This window comes from Lissotriton vulgaris, chromosome 8 (genome assembly GCF_964263255.1).
Source record: "Lissotriton vulgaris chromosome 8, aLisVul1.2, whole genome shotgun sequence".
Taxonomy (NCBI): Eukaryota; Metazoa; Chordata; class Amphibia; order Caudata; family Salamandridae; genus Lissotriton; species Lissotriton vulgaris.
The window spans coordinates 1,285,800,741-1,285,815,953 of record NC_141696.1 but is presented as its reverse complement, the minus strand read 5'-3'; the positions used below and the strand labels follow the sequence as shown (position 1 = coordinate 1,285,815,953).

At 40.9% G+C, this 15,213-nt stretch overlaps 1 protein-coding gene across 2 annotated transcripts in view; it reads left to right on the top strand.

The window, feature by feature from the left end:
- The window catches only part of ZMYM2 (zinc finger MYM-type containing 2), a 381,579-nt gene that overhangs the window by 250,546 nt on the left and 115,820 nt on the right, over positions 1–15,213 (top strand). For both annotated transcript variants that reach the window (XM_086935215.1, XM_086935214.1), the window contains exon 5: positions 11,412–11,563. In XM_086935215.1, coding sequence (XP_086791341.1) covers positions 11,412–11,563 — 152 coding nt within the window. The remainder of the gene's footprint in view (positions 1–11,411; positions 11,564–15,213) is intronic.

Below are 15,213 nucleotides of genomic sequence, written 5' to 3'. Positions count from 1 at the left end.
CTATTCTAAAGTAAGGAATCTATCACTACGTGTTTCTTTCAGATGCACAAGTTACTTACCTTCGGTAACAATATATCTGTAAGAAACATTAGTAGTGATAGATTCCTTACCGCCCATCCATCCTCCCCGTTCTGCGAACCGATTTCTAGGGTTAACATCATCCCTTTCAGGGCCCTAGATTCATGGCACCAGTGGTCAGTTTCTTGCATGGCTCTGCGTTCCTGGCGTGGAAAGTCATGTACAGAACTGAGGTCAGCGCACGTGCGCGCGTCTAAGTAACTCTGGCGAAGTCATCCCTATGCCAACGACGCACGCGGAGCAGCACGACGACGCCTATCAACACGCAGGGGTACTGCTGCCGAAAAACTTTCCGGATCCAGTCTGACGCCTGGGGGTAATTCTAAGGTAAGGAATCTATCACTACTAATGTTTCTTACAGGTATATCGTTACCAAAGTAACTTGCGCTTTAGTTACCCTGGCTGAAGAGCCCCATTCTACAGTGGATATGTTCTGCAGGGACTAGCTGTAAATTTGTGAACAGTATATTAATGATATAGTAAATTGTTTGCTTATGCATGCATTGTCTGGGTGGTTGTGTGGTGAGACAGAGAATGAATGGCCTGTCTTTAAAAACTGTTTATAGCCTTAACCAGTTGAAGATATGATGTACTTAAGTGAGGCAACTCTGGGGTAAAAATAAAATATACTTAAGTGCTTAAAATAGATTTTTCTCTCAAAAAGATTTCCCTTGTAGACCTTCTGAGACCACAGAACATTTATAGTCCATCTTGGGTTGCAGAAAAAATGTAACTGAAGATAGAAGTGCTGCATGCATGGGGCGGACAAGGGGAGTCACAGGGTGAATTATGCAAGTGTTTGCTATGTGTGGTCTTATTTTTTGGTGCTGGTTGTGCTCCGTTTCCGTGTTGGGAGTGGCTAGATCAATATAGTCTCATTTCTTTGGCATTGAATGTCACCTGCTGCACTTCATGCTTGTTCCAAGGTTCCTGCGTGTTATGTGGCTGTGCAGGTTTGTCGTGTGGCTCAGGGCTGCGTGTGTTTTTGTTGTTGCTGAGGCATAGGGTTGTTTCCACCAAGTAGTGTTTTCTGGACTGTGAGCTCAGTCCGTAGGTTCCCAGCATTAGGAATGCAGGCGTATGCGGGTGCCAATTTCTGACCGACTCTGCGGTCTTCGGGCTACAGATAAACTGCGGTGCCCGCCAGGTGGGAGGGGGCAGCATGTAAAGTCGAAGGTTGAAAAGAGACCGATTAATGGAAAGCGAGAACGGGCCAATGGGGGTTAATAAAGGGCCCTTATCTTTACTTTTGTGTCTCTCATCGTCTTGGTGTATAGTGAGGCGAGTCCGTCACAACACAGATGTTTTGGTTGTCACTCATTTTAGGTTGAATTACAGGGCACAGCGCCGATAATTTTTAGCTTGGGCTAGTGTGGTTATTTTTCCGTAGGATAAAGTTCTAAAAATAACTAAATTCGGATCTGAAGCTCACTATGGAAACCATTGGATGGTTACACCCTGCCAGCTCGCATATCTCACCGGAGTTACGCTGCTATAAAATCATTAGAGTAGTGTCCGATTATTCCAAAGGCGGACACAGTTCACCAGAGCAGCACTAGAGCAGAGATATCCGCGATTAAAAACAAGGTTTGTGCCCACAGTGGAGGCATCGACATAAAATTAAATTTTAAGCAGCAGCCGAAGTGTAAAACGACAAACCTATCTTCATGCATGCATGTAGCTGTAATTCCACGTTTCTTTTCACTCTGAGGTAACACAGCAGGGCCCTCTCACCCTCCTGAATGAACAAGCCAGTAAACGCTGAACGGAAAGCAAAGAGAATAATTAGACGCCCTCATACTTCACGGTAACAAAGATGGCGTCAGCCTGTCAAAATGGGCCGTAGAAAAAGATGACAAGGCGGTAACAAGTAAGCCCAATTGACAAATCACTTAGCAGCGTTTAACATAAACGGTAACGCAAGCCAATTAAAAAGAAGGGCGTGACTTAAAGCCCCCTTCTCGAACCGTATCAATTCCAAAAACCCTCGCATGGCGAGAGCAGCGCAGGAGCACTGCTATCGCCTGGCGACGAGGCCTTAAAAGAGGGATGCAAACCATGTCATGGAACAAGAACAAATAGCTGTTGACCAGGATTTAAATATTAAGGTTATGAACTTGTCTCATAAAACATTGTCAGAAGATATGATCTCTGTTTTGCAAAAAGGTATGAGTTTCTGTTCTCCACAATGTTGTGACATTTTTAAAGTGAAAATTGATTTATACAAATTTGTCAAGCACCTGAAGTTGAATAAGTACTTTACTACTAATGCCAAAATAAATTAATCCAGTGAGCAGTATTTGGTGACTTGCATATTCAGGATGTTAGGCATGACTGTGTTACTGTCTATAGCTGAACATGATCCTATTGCCATTCACAAGGTATAATTGAGTTCTGACTAAAGTGAAGACCGTGGCTTAAAATCTAAATCCAAGTGAACTCCACAATTACGGAGTGGGAACAATTTGGATTTATTCTATAAAGCAGTAATAGTCAATATTGATAAATGAGGAACCAAAGTTCAGCATAGACCAAGTGCTCACTCTAGGAGTAATCTTACACAGCGTGAATGGAAAGCTATGAAGCTACTACCCTCTGATCAAAATATAATCATTAGAGAAGTGGATAAAGAAGGGTGTATGGTGGTTAAGGATAGATTGGAATATGATAATGAGATTCAGACACAGCTGGATGACAATAGGTGGTATGAGATATTGAGTCATAATCCAATCCCAGAGGCAACCAAATGGATAAACAGTTGCTTAAAGAATTGGCAGGGATTAGGGTTGTTGAATTATGGTGAATATCATTGCATGGCTGTTGATCGAACTAGATATCCAGGCATTTATACATTACTGAAAGTGCATAAATATTATCCTTTCCCGCCTGATAGACCCATCATTTCAGGGATAGGTGGTCCAACAGAGGGGCTCTTTGAATTTGTTGACTTTTTTCTTTGACCTTATGTGTGCAATTTACCTTCGTATATAAGATTCATCAAATATATTATAAATATATTGAGTGATGTGAAATGGGAACCCGGTATGACTCTTGTGTCTTTGGATTTGGTATCATTGTACACTAATATCTCGCGTTGTGATGGTCTCACGGCTCTGAAACAGTTGAATATCTGGAACATTCTGAAATGCTGGTTACCATTTCACAAATGATTTTGAACAATAATGTATTTTTATTCAATGGAGAATGGTACAAGCAAATCATGTGGTACCACGATGGACTCCAGGTTTGCGCCGTCTTTTGCCAATATTCATGTGCTGGTTTGAGGCGGTGCACATCTGGAGCCCTGGTGGTTTCAAATGGAATGGTAACATTTATTACTGGGGAAGTTACATCGACGATTGCTTAATGATATGGACGGGGAGTCAACCTCAACTAATGATTTTTTATTTTTTTATTTCTTGAATGACGATATGTATAACATGTCTTTTACGTTGGAATACAGCAAGGAGTACCTGGTTTTCCTGGTTGTTTAATTATACATCCAAGAAGGCAAAATACAGAGCTGAATGTATAGGAAGCATAGCTCGTGCAATTCCCTATTGCATGCCAACAGCTCACATCCCAAAAGTCAAACTCATTTCCTTTTGGTGAGATGTGAAGAGCAAGTAGAAATTGCAGTGAGGACCGGAAGTTTAAACAGAATTTGACTGATATAGAGAACACCGATTTCTCTCTCGTGGTTACAGTAAAGATGGGATTGTTCAAGCTGGAAATAGAGCTTAACTACTTAAACGTGTGGACATACTTGGGTATAATAAGGTTAAAATCAGATATAAAATGAAGGTTGTAATTCTGATTACGAATTATCGTCCCTTTTCCAATAAAATTTACAATATTCCTAATAAGCATTGGTCATTATTAATAACCGACAAGTCCCTTCAACACTTTGTAACTGTTCGACCCAACATTATATACCGGAATGGGAAAACATTACGAAACATGATACGCCCAAGTTATCCTACACTACAGATTCAAGAGACCTGTCTACACAAGAGAGCCAGGGGCTCCTATAAATGTGGCCATTGCAGTATGTGCAGACTGGCCATTGATAGTATCACCAAGTTCAAATACAACAGTTCATGTGAACACAAAATTGTGGCACACAATGATTGCAACACTAAGCATATTGTTTATGTACTCATTTGTAAATGTTATGATATATATGGGCACTTCTATTATATCGATGAGAGAATGTATATTTGAACATTATAGAGCATTTAAACAGCAAAAAACAAGATATCCTATGGGGATACATGCCAAAGATTGTACTGCTCAGGACAAACACATGCGCGTTAGATTTCATGGTATTCAAACTGTAATGAATGTTGCTAGAGGAAGCAATCAAGAACTAAGGTTGCAACAAAGTGAATATCGTTGGATTATGGATCTATGTGCAGTGGAAAAAGGTCTGAAAATGGACCACGAAATGCAATATTTTCTGGGTACATTTATTTTTTATTTTATTTATTTAATGCTTGACGGGTTAATACTCTTTATTTGTTATTGTGTATTTACATTCTTAACATGGATATTCATGTTTTTTCTTTGCTTTATCAAATTATTTCTTATGTAAACTGTATATACATGAGCAAAACCAACTATGGCTAACACGAAATAGGAACTAATAAGGGATTATGTATTAGTTCATATGAGATCATTCTGTAGTTAACTCTGATGACAATGGAATTGTGAAATTACTAACAATTCTTATGGGTATAACTTTGAATATATGGGAGTGCTTTCACTCTTTTCTAATAATATATAACTTGTCTCTTACCCACTTTTTTAGACAACTTTATTACTTCTATTTGGCAGTGGGTACTTATGATTAGCTAGATTGGTATATGGAATACATGTGAAGAACCATTTGTTCATGAATTAGCTGATGCCTTTATGAGATCACAATATTTTGACTGACTCGAAGAACGCCACCTAACTGAATAGTTGTGGAAGGCAGAATCTGACATGTATTGTTTTCAAACTTACCATTGCTAATAATCAGATTTGTTTAATCAATACTCAAAGGATCTTAAAATATATGGGATCGGACAGGGTTTCTTAATATGCGACTCTACGCAGTGTTGGCACACCCTAGGATGGCCACCTTTTTGGAAACCGATTTATAGGGTAGAATTTCTATGAGATTAGAAGTACGATAACATCGATCGCCATATTGGTTAATTATTAGGCTAGTCCATAAATGGGCCGTATGCCACAGGTTTGTAATTTTGATACTTATGGATTGGGGACCAGTTAGAATAATTAACGTGGATTGTAAAATTAATATCTTGTCTCACTATGTTTAATTTCATGGTGAGTCGTATTCTAATAAGTCGGGTACACGGTGGAGATATATACCCAACACAAGATGGTGCCGGACCAGTACGGTGGTTTGCGCACACAATAGGAGTACTCTTCTCTCAGTGAAGACAACGGAGCTGTGTATTGTGGTAGCAGTTACTCTAATATGCGTTTGCCTGCTGTATGCATCACCGAGTTCTACTCTATGGTAGCAATAATGAGATACTAGGCTATCTGATTTTCTTGCGCTCTCTATCTCGGTATGTGTTACAGATCCTGATACCAGAGTTGTGACTATTTTTGCTAATCGAAAGTATACATTTTGTCTTATTTACGGAGTCCCTGTAGTAAACAATTTCTATATCTTTGTGGTCATCTATTTAGGGTAAAATTACATCGTGATTTGGGAGAGGTTTTGGATATGCTGATTAAACGACTTTACTTTGTTAGGCTGTTATTCAATATCATGCACGATGAGGGATAGTATTATTTAGAGGACTATCCACATTGTATAATATTGCACTTTCAGATTACAGAATGATGGTTCTTCTTACTGTTGGAACCTAAATACACATATGAAGAGGAGCATTGCAACTATTTCAATATTGGTGATTAACAAGATATTATAAATAAATGTGGGCCATTTTGAGAGTTGGCATTTATAGTTACTGTCTGCTTATGACTAGGTTTACGAAGACATTGGAAGATTTTAAAGGGTATATAACTACAGAATATTGCAGTGTGACGACTTACCAACAGGTGAGCTAAAAATAGAAGACTGTTGAATGAGAATAGCCAATAGGGTTGTAAGGTTGCACTAGGGTGTGACTGCAAATAACAGCATGTCATGTGCCTTGTTACATGAGGTGTGATTATTATTATTCACTTTTCAAGGATCCATTTGAATTCACAATAATATTGCACAATTTAGAGTACAGCATGTTTATAAACACGTGGTGGGACTACTCTTTGTCCCTTTTCTGATTCCATGGATGTACAATAACTAATGATGCACACATGCGTGAATTTAGATATGGTTACATTGGTTAACCTAGTAACCTGATATAGGTCTGGGATCTAGAGATGCATTCCATGTTCTTTTGGAATACCTATATACATGTTAGATGTGGGAGACACTGGATTTTGTCTTATAAGCAAATACTTACTACATGTAATTCTAGTGTACGATTTTGTTTTGTATCCCTGAGGAATTCAGTGGTTTATATACCGAATGACAAAACTCGTGTTGGCTACAGGATTGATGGAAGACATCTGAATTATGTGAAGAAGAAAGAATTAAAGGCAAAGAAAGTGCGCTTTATCTTGCATTGATGTTTTTGAACATTGGGTTACCCAGGGTATTTATTATTTTATACAGAGCAATGATATGCTTGACAGCCGTGGTCGACTCCAAGAGCATTGGCAACGGACCGCAGGAGAATTGGAAGAGTTTGGGACGTGACTCTTATGCATCCCAGGGTGGTGGCCATTATAGCCTGACTACGCCTTTTTTCAATATAAAATTCTGCATAGAATATACTACAATAGAGGTAGACTCCACACAATAGAGAGCGCGGGGACTCCAACATGACTTCGATGTCAGAGTGCCAGGCGCAACTTTATGCACACCATATGGGGATGTCACAATAGCCAAGTATACTGGTACACAATCATAGAAGAGCTTAGTTCGGTCCTGGAGATCTCCCTCCTGGCAGATCTCAAATATGTCCTTCTGGGCATCCCAAACGAAGTTGATGCACCACGATCCCAATTTCTCTTTAGTGCCCTAGACCTGGTAGTTGCTAAACGAGATATGGCTTAGCGATGAGGGGTAGCTGAAGTTACCACTATTTAAGGATGGAAAAGGTCACTTATGACTGTAGTGGTTGCCCCCCGGAAATTCCGCACGGCCTGGGGTCACTGGAAAAGTTATTATGGACTTGACCTGTTGGAGGATGAATGCCCTCCTCCCACCAAACCCTGCTTTTACTGATACAAATCCTTGTGCATCTCTTTGGCAAGGTGGTCAACTGACATGAATATACCGCACAGTCAATGTTAGTGTACTGCATTGTGGTGTTTTTCACCCCTTGAGCGATCATAACCCTTTGTTGGCCTCATTCAGATTGTTTGTGCCCTTTTTTTTTTTAGAACTGGTCCGTCGTGCTGCCCAGGAATAAAGGCTCAAATGGGCCAGGGTGGTTCCAGTGATTTTCTATCTCTCCTTACTTTCCACCTGCTATCAGGATTAAGCATCTGTTTAGACGATAGGACCCTAGATTCCAATTTTCTTTTGCTAATATTACTACTGGCTTTATTAAGTCTGCCCTTACTGCCCCTCGAAGTCCAGCCAGCACCGCCTAGCAGATGGTTTGACAAGGCTTGTATTAAGGCCCACAGAGTACTTATGGCCGCCCTGCACAGGCAGCCTTGTGATCAGGAGGAAGTCAGGAGGGCCTGAGTTTGCTATCGTGTAGCTTGTTGTGAGAGGAAGAGATCTCTCAAGAAGGCGCTCTGGGACAAGCTGTTGAGGGTCTCTGCTTTAGGAGATTCTGACAAGTTCTGGAGGGGCATGAACCATCCCATTTTTGCTTCTAACCAAGTAAGCGCACAGGCCTTGACCTTTTTTCCTCTGGCGTGGCGGGATCATTTTGGGGCAATTTATGACTTTGATTCCGCTGATGACCCTGATTCCGCTGATGACCCTTCGTCAGAGGTGCGAGCTCCATAAGAACTTTGCTTGCAATGAGAGGAGGTAAGGAAAGTCATTATGTGCTTCCCAGAGGGTAAGGCTCTGGGCACTGTCGGCTTTCTCTGAGATTTATTTAAATCGAGGTGGATTTGTGGGCCCCCTTGCTCATGCAGCACTTTAATGCAACCATTAGAGGGAGGCTCTCCTCTGGTTGGAAACATTCCATCATCTCCCCGATCTTTAAGAAGGGCTGTAGGGCTGACCCAGCTTGTTATCGCCATATTTCATTGCTGGACAGTGAGGTCAGGGTGTTGGGAAGGGTCCTACAGGACTGCTTGTCCACCTGGGCGACTGATAAGAACATCCTTTCAGAAGTCCAGTGTGGGTTTAGGGCTGGACGGGACACTGTGGATCACACCCTGCATCTTTTCATGCTGACCTCTAATATACAAAGGGGAGGGCAGTCCGTTTGGCCTTCATGAACCTAAGCTCAGCTTTTGAGCGTGTCAACCGAGCGAAGCTATGGGCTGCGCTTGGGATCATGATGGTCTGACTGGCCCTGCTGTCCATTTTGTATTCTTTGCACAAAGGGCTTTTCGCGTCGGTTAGGTATGGGCTGGAGGGGGAATGCACAATGCCCCTAGAGTGGAAGAGAGGTGAGCCAGGGGTGCACCTAGCCCTTTTTCTCTTCACATGAATGGCCTGGACACTGCCCTGCTGGATCTTGGAGTGGATTTCCCAACTGTAGGCGGCCGTCGTCTGCCTGTTCTTTTATACGCTGACGACGCAGTCCTCATGTCTCGAACAGCTACGGGTCTGCTGCGTCTGCTAGATCTTTTTATCATTTATATGGATGTTCTTGACCATACCACTAATGATCTTAAATCCCACATAACGGCGGTGGACCCCTAGAATACGAGATCGAAAAGTTATACGGTCAAAGGCCATTCAATTTCCAGGGTTGAACACTTTTCGTATTTAGGGATCCTTTTGGATTCCAAACTCTCCCGGCAACCTCTTTTGAAGAAAAATGGCATGAGATTTAAATTGGCCATCAATGGGGTTGGTCTATTGGCAAGGAGTATGGGTCATGCCAAGGTCAAGGCGATGCTTATAGTTTTTAAGGCCAAGTGCATTTCGCTGGCCTGTTATGGCTGAAATTTGGGGCTATCTGCCCTGTCCACAACTCCGGGTTGCAGAAAATGCTTTCCTAAGAAGCCTTCTCAAAGTAACAGCGAGTACCCCCTCTGAGATGCTTCATGAGGGAGTACGAATAGGGCACATAACAGATTAGATTGCCTGGAATAGTTAGGCAAGATATACCATGATTAAAACTGCCATTTTTATGAAAGGGCGGCTGTGGAATGCGAGTGTGCAGCCCTTCACAAACGCTCTATGCGTCATTTTATCATGGCAAAAACTGTCCCTGGAATGGGGCCCTATTTGGTCCCAGATATGTCTAACCATCATCGCAGGCTGTTAACATATTTTAGGTTTAACATGTTTTATCAGCTTATGTTACCCAAGGGATCTTGGTGCAAAGTATCAGATCTTCCGCCGTGTTCTTGTTTCTCTCCCTGACTCCCTCCACATTGTCATGATATGCCCTAGATGTAATCACTTACGTTATAAATTCATATGCCCACTTCTTTTGTCAATGAATTTTAAATAAGTTAGGCCAGCTTTTCTTTTTCTTCAATTGCCAAAATCACCTACCATCTGTTTTTATTTGACTCATTTTTTTATCCAGGGTTATTAATGGGCGGTGAATGTCAGTATTTGTTTTATTTATATATATATTTTTCTCCTCAAGGTCGTTCTGAAAATAACAATCTGATACCAGATGACGCCGACTTGGCATCAAATGGGAGTCCAGCAAGGATTCATATATCATACTGATCTTGAGAAGTTTGACTTCATGCAAATACTATCTCTCCATCAATTTCGTAAAATATTCTGATGACTAATGATTTTTGATGTCAACAAAGAATTTGTTTTTAATTCACGATTTTGCACTTTCACTATTTTTTTCAATAAGGTTTTATCACTAGTGGGTCAATTTATTCCCAGTGTAGCCATGATATAGATACATGTATATATAGTTGTTATACATTTTCTTCCCAATCATAGTTTACAACTTTGTATTTATATGTGTCCTTTTGTCCATCTTAATACTATGAAATTTCCACATTGGAGATGTAATAAGTGTATATTTATAAATAGGAATAGAGTATATATTTTTGTAATATGTAAATATTTTGATATGTATAGGAATATATAGATTTTTTTATATATATATTTTTTCACACAACATGTGGATATAGTATATAGTTTCAAGACTTTTATAGATGGAATTGAATTTATCGGACCAGTTTCAGCATTAAATGGAGGAATGTATATATGATATGGTTGCATGTATATACATGTTCTGTGTACATGGTTATGGCTTTATGAGTTAATAATATTGCATTCATGCAGTTATAATTTTCTTTTTCTAAAGAAGAGCCAACACACTGGTTTTTATTACATGTGTATATAGAGGTGAGCACGTATTGTATATATAACTACGTATTTTCTCTATGTCTACACCTTGTGACCCACGAAAATGGGTGGAGCATCACTAATTAAAAAAATGTATAAATTTGTAGCTGACCTGGTGCGCGGTGTGTGACCAAGGGCACTCGGTGCTCGAAACGCGTAACCAGTGAGGTTTTGATTAAAGATCTCCTTGACTGCAGCCTTTGGGTCCGTGTCTTCGTTTTTCCACGACAGGAATGTGGTCATTGAAGATTACTCGGTTCATATATATATATATATATATATATATATATATATATATATATATATATATATATTATACGCACACACGTTGGGGCTTTGTCAGTTTTAGCTTTTTAATGCTCTACTTTCATCAGTTTGTCATAGAAGCACTATTCCCTTTTCATCTATTCGATTATTATACCTAAATCATGTCTACGATTTCCTAAATTATGGATTTTATCTGTATACTTTTGTGATTTTCAAGAAAAATCGAATAAAGTTTTTGCTTACGTACATATTGTAATGTGATGCTTTTCCTCATTTGTACTGCCTCTCATATATGGAATTACTGCTGCCTATATAACAATGCACTCTGCGGCTGTTTTCCAAGGCGACTGTTGTTGCTGCTGTTGCAACGAAAAAATGTTTGTTACGATAAGCTATAAAAATAAAATGATATAGATTTTTTTAAACAGTGGAATTACCTATGTTTTTTTATACATACACATTTGGATCTTTTTGTCTTTATTCCAACTCTTTGATTTATTATATTTTTCAGCAAAGTCTGTGAAATTAAAAGAGGACCTGCTTTTGCATGCTCCCAATGATCTAAATTTTGGATTGGCAGATTTTGTCAATCAAGTTAGAAGACCCAACGGCGAGGCTTATGCACCAGACAGCTTATATTATCTGTGCCTTGGAATTCAAGAGGTTAGTATTAAAACATAAGTCTTTGAAGTATGAGGTCCCAGCATGATTTTCTTTTATCCAGGTATTATATGTGTTTTTTGTTTGTTTACAGTTACGGGCTTGGCCCTATCATATGTCAGTTTTTAATGCAACAAAAACACTCATTCCATATAAGTTTACATATCTCAGTTTCACAAAATATAATTACTGATTGGTTTCCTAAAACAAAATGTTTGCTTCCTGTATTCGTCAATTTCAAATGTATTCACAGGCAGTTAAAACGATACCTGTGTCTATATTTTAGTGTTTCAGCTTCCACTTCATTTTGTGAAATAAACTTAGCTTCAGTGAACAATTCCTGTTTCAGTAAATTGAATTCTAGCCTAATCTGGATCTGCACTGTGAGAAACTGAACTAAGATATGCAGTACCCCATGTAGTGTTTTAAATATTTTCCCCTGAAAAGCCTCTGGCCCTTCTCAAAGAGTATGAACCAATTAAATGTGATTACAGCTAACAGTAGCAAAAGTGAATGAGACAGCTATTTATTAGTAACTTTTTGTTTTAATAATCCTGTATAATGCTTTTCCTTCCACATAAGCGAATGCAACATGATTTAATGCTGAATCAAACAATACACTACAATGGTAGTTTAGTCTGCCCTGTTCCCATGATGCACTGGGCCAGGGACAGACTGATTTGCATATAGCCAGGTTCTGAGCTGGGATGGGGCAGTGAGATAAATAACGGTGATGGATCAAGCCCTGATCTTTGGACTGGGTAAGAGTGGTCTGTTTAACTCAGACACTCTGTTCATCACCACCACCCCCCCGTTTTTGTAAATTGTTTTTGGCCACTATAGGTGTGGCAGGGTATACTCAGACATGAGTCCCTTTCTCACTGCTCCATCAGGATTCAAGCAAGCCGGGCCGAAGAAGGCTGAAATGCCAGAAACCGGTCCCCGGTAGCTTGTCTCCTTTCTGGTGAAGAATTGGCTTGGTAGTTTAGTCTGCCCTGTTCCCATGATGCACTGGGCCAGGGACAGACTGATTTGCATATAGCCAGGTTCTGAGCTGGGATGGGGCAGTGAGATAAATAACGGTGATGGATCAAGCCCTGATCTTTGGACTGGGTAAGAGTGGTCTGTTTAACTCAGACACTCTGTTCATCATCACCACCACCACCCCCCCCCCTTTTTGTAAATTGTTTTTGGCCACTATAGGTGTGGCAGGGTATACTCGGACATGAGTCCCTTTCTCACTGCTCCATCAGGATTCAAGCAAGCCGGGCCGAAGAAGGCTGAAATGCCAGAAACCGGTCCCCGGTAGCTTGTCTCCTTTCTGGTGAAGAATTGGCTTGGTAGTTTAGTCTGCCCTGTTCCCATGATGCACTGGGCCAGGGACAGACTGATTTGCATATAGCCAGGTTCTGAGCTGGGATGGGGCAGTGAGATAAATAACGGTGATGGATCAAGCCCTGATCTTTGGACTGGGTAAGAGTGGTCTGTTTAACTCAGACACTCTGTTCATCACCACCCCCCTTTTTGTAAATTGAATCAAACAATACAGCTCACGCAGTCAAACGTATTAGCGTATCAGCATCAGCTTCAACTAGACACATTCATTTTCTTGGCTGCACCAATTGGTAGCGATCCCACTATGACCCCCACAACTTGACAAGCTTACGGAGGGGTGGGGGGGGTAGGGGGGATGCTCCTTTGATTTATAAGCTCTCTGTTTTGCTTTATAAAATTCTCTTTTCTACTATGGCGCACAGATCCATACCTCATAGCCATACAGGGGGTCTGATTGAGCGCCAGTATCAGGTGATTGTCCCTTTTTCCCTAAACAAAGCAACAAATACAAACTTTTGTGTCCCCTTTTAACCATCCCTGTCTGGCATGATTCCCTGTATTACTGTTTTGGATCTTTTGTCATTGTTGTTCCTGTCGACTTTCCTTGCAATGTATATATTAGAGTACAATAAGTTTGGATGACTGGGCATTCCAACACTCTGTGAAAAAAGTAGCCATCTCTATTTTACATTTAAGATAATTAGAAATTGCACTACTTCCCATCATTCATATCCTTTTATATATGCAGTATACAGCATGAAAATATCTAAATTAGATGGAGTAGTCGGGCTAAAATTACAATTTGTCCCATCCTTGGCCCAATACTCCTTCTCAGTGGGGACAAGGACTTGTCCCAACTTCTCTAACACCTTGGCTGCTAGGCGTTTTCCCCTCCTGTGCTGACTTTTGATTATTTTGGTTGTTTCATGACGAGCTCAGCTCGTCATCAGCACAGCTCAACTGTGCATCATGACGAGCTGAGCTCGTCATGAGCATCGAAAGGGTTAAGTATTTTAGCTGACCAACCCATGGATGCTCCTCAATCTATCACAAAATACCATTACTTTTATCGGTGCAAACAGACAACCCTCTTGCACAGATGCTCTCTCAGCCCGCACCCCTCTCTCTGTTTTATTTTGCACAATGTTATTCATATTTGATCTACCTCATTTGTTTGTTATATGTTTGCACAGTATTTACACTTATATTGGTTTCGACTCGTTTTGTATTTTGATATATAATTGTTCTTCATTGCCAGTAAAGCGCTCTGATACCCGCAAGGGTCTGGTTCGCGCTCTATAAACTTTCAAAATAAATTAATAAACCAAAGATCCAATATCTTCATAGCAGGCCATCCTTCATGCCTCTGCCCCGAATTCTTCCAACCACAAAAAGCAAACCCCACAACAAAGCTTTGTCAGTAACAACCAAAGAATAAATCTGTAACTAGAACCTATGCAAAAAATTGAACGGGTCGGTGATTTAGCTAAAACTGTGTCCTGTCACTCGATCACAGACCCTAAGGAGGTCATTCAGTCTTCCATCCAACCCATCAATACAGGTGTAAAAGTGATATCCTCAATAGATGCATGTACTCAAGATAATCAGATAAATTACTGGCCTTCACTACATACCCTCCATTGAGTTGTATGATGGAGGCACAAATGATTAAAACACGCAGGCCTCTACAATGCAGCCCAAACCATGAATGCGATTTAACCACACATTTGTTTACTACACATGCCTTTACCACGCTTTTTCGTTGTGAATGCATGTTTGGAAAGGGAATGTAAGTTTTTAAGTTCGCTACTACCCCGACCCTTCCCCCCGCCCTAAGCTTCTATCTCGTCTACCTCCCGTCCTGCCTTACAACTACCCTGAGCCCTAAAACCCTGTCCCCTCAAAAAAAAACTACCCTCACCCCCTACCCCTTCCCCAACTCTGAGGAAGAAAACGTAGGCCTGCTCTGCATTGAAAACTACTCCTACTCCCACTCACCCTGAACCCTAAAATCTTCCCTCACCCCTAACCCCCCCAAACCCAGCCCTTAAAGTTACCCCAACCTCCTCCCAACTCCCTAAGTCTTAAAACTGGAAACTGCCCCCTTCCAAAAATTACCCCGCCCTGAGTCCTAAAACCTTCCCTACCCCCCCTCCGACCCAAACACAGCCCTTCCAGCCCCACTTTCTTGTCCGTGTTCCGGTTTGCTTCTTGATCGGACGTGTCCTTTCGGATGCATCCAGTCAGTCTCCCCGCCATTCCGGACAGCTAACCTGCGCACTGCCTTTACCAAGCAGATGTGTGCTTGAGGCATATTT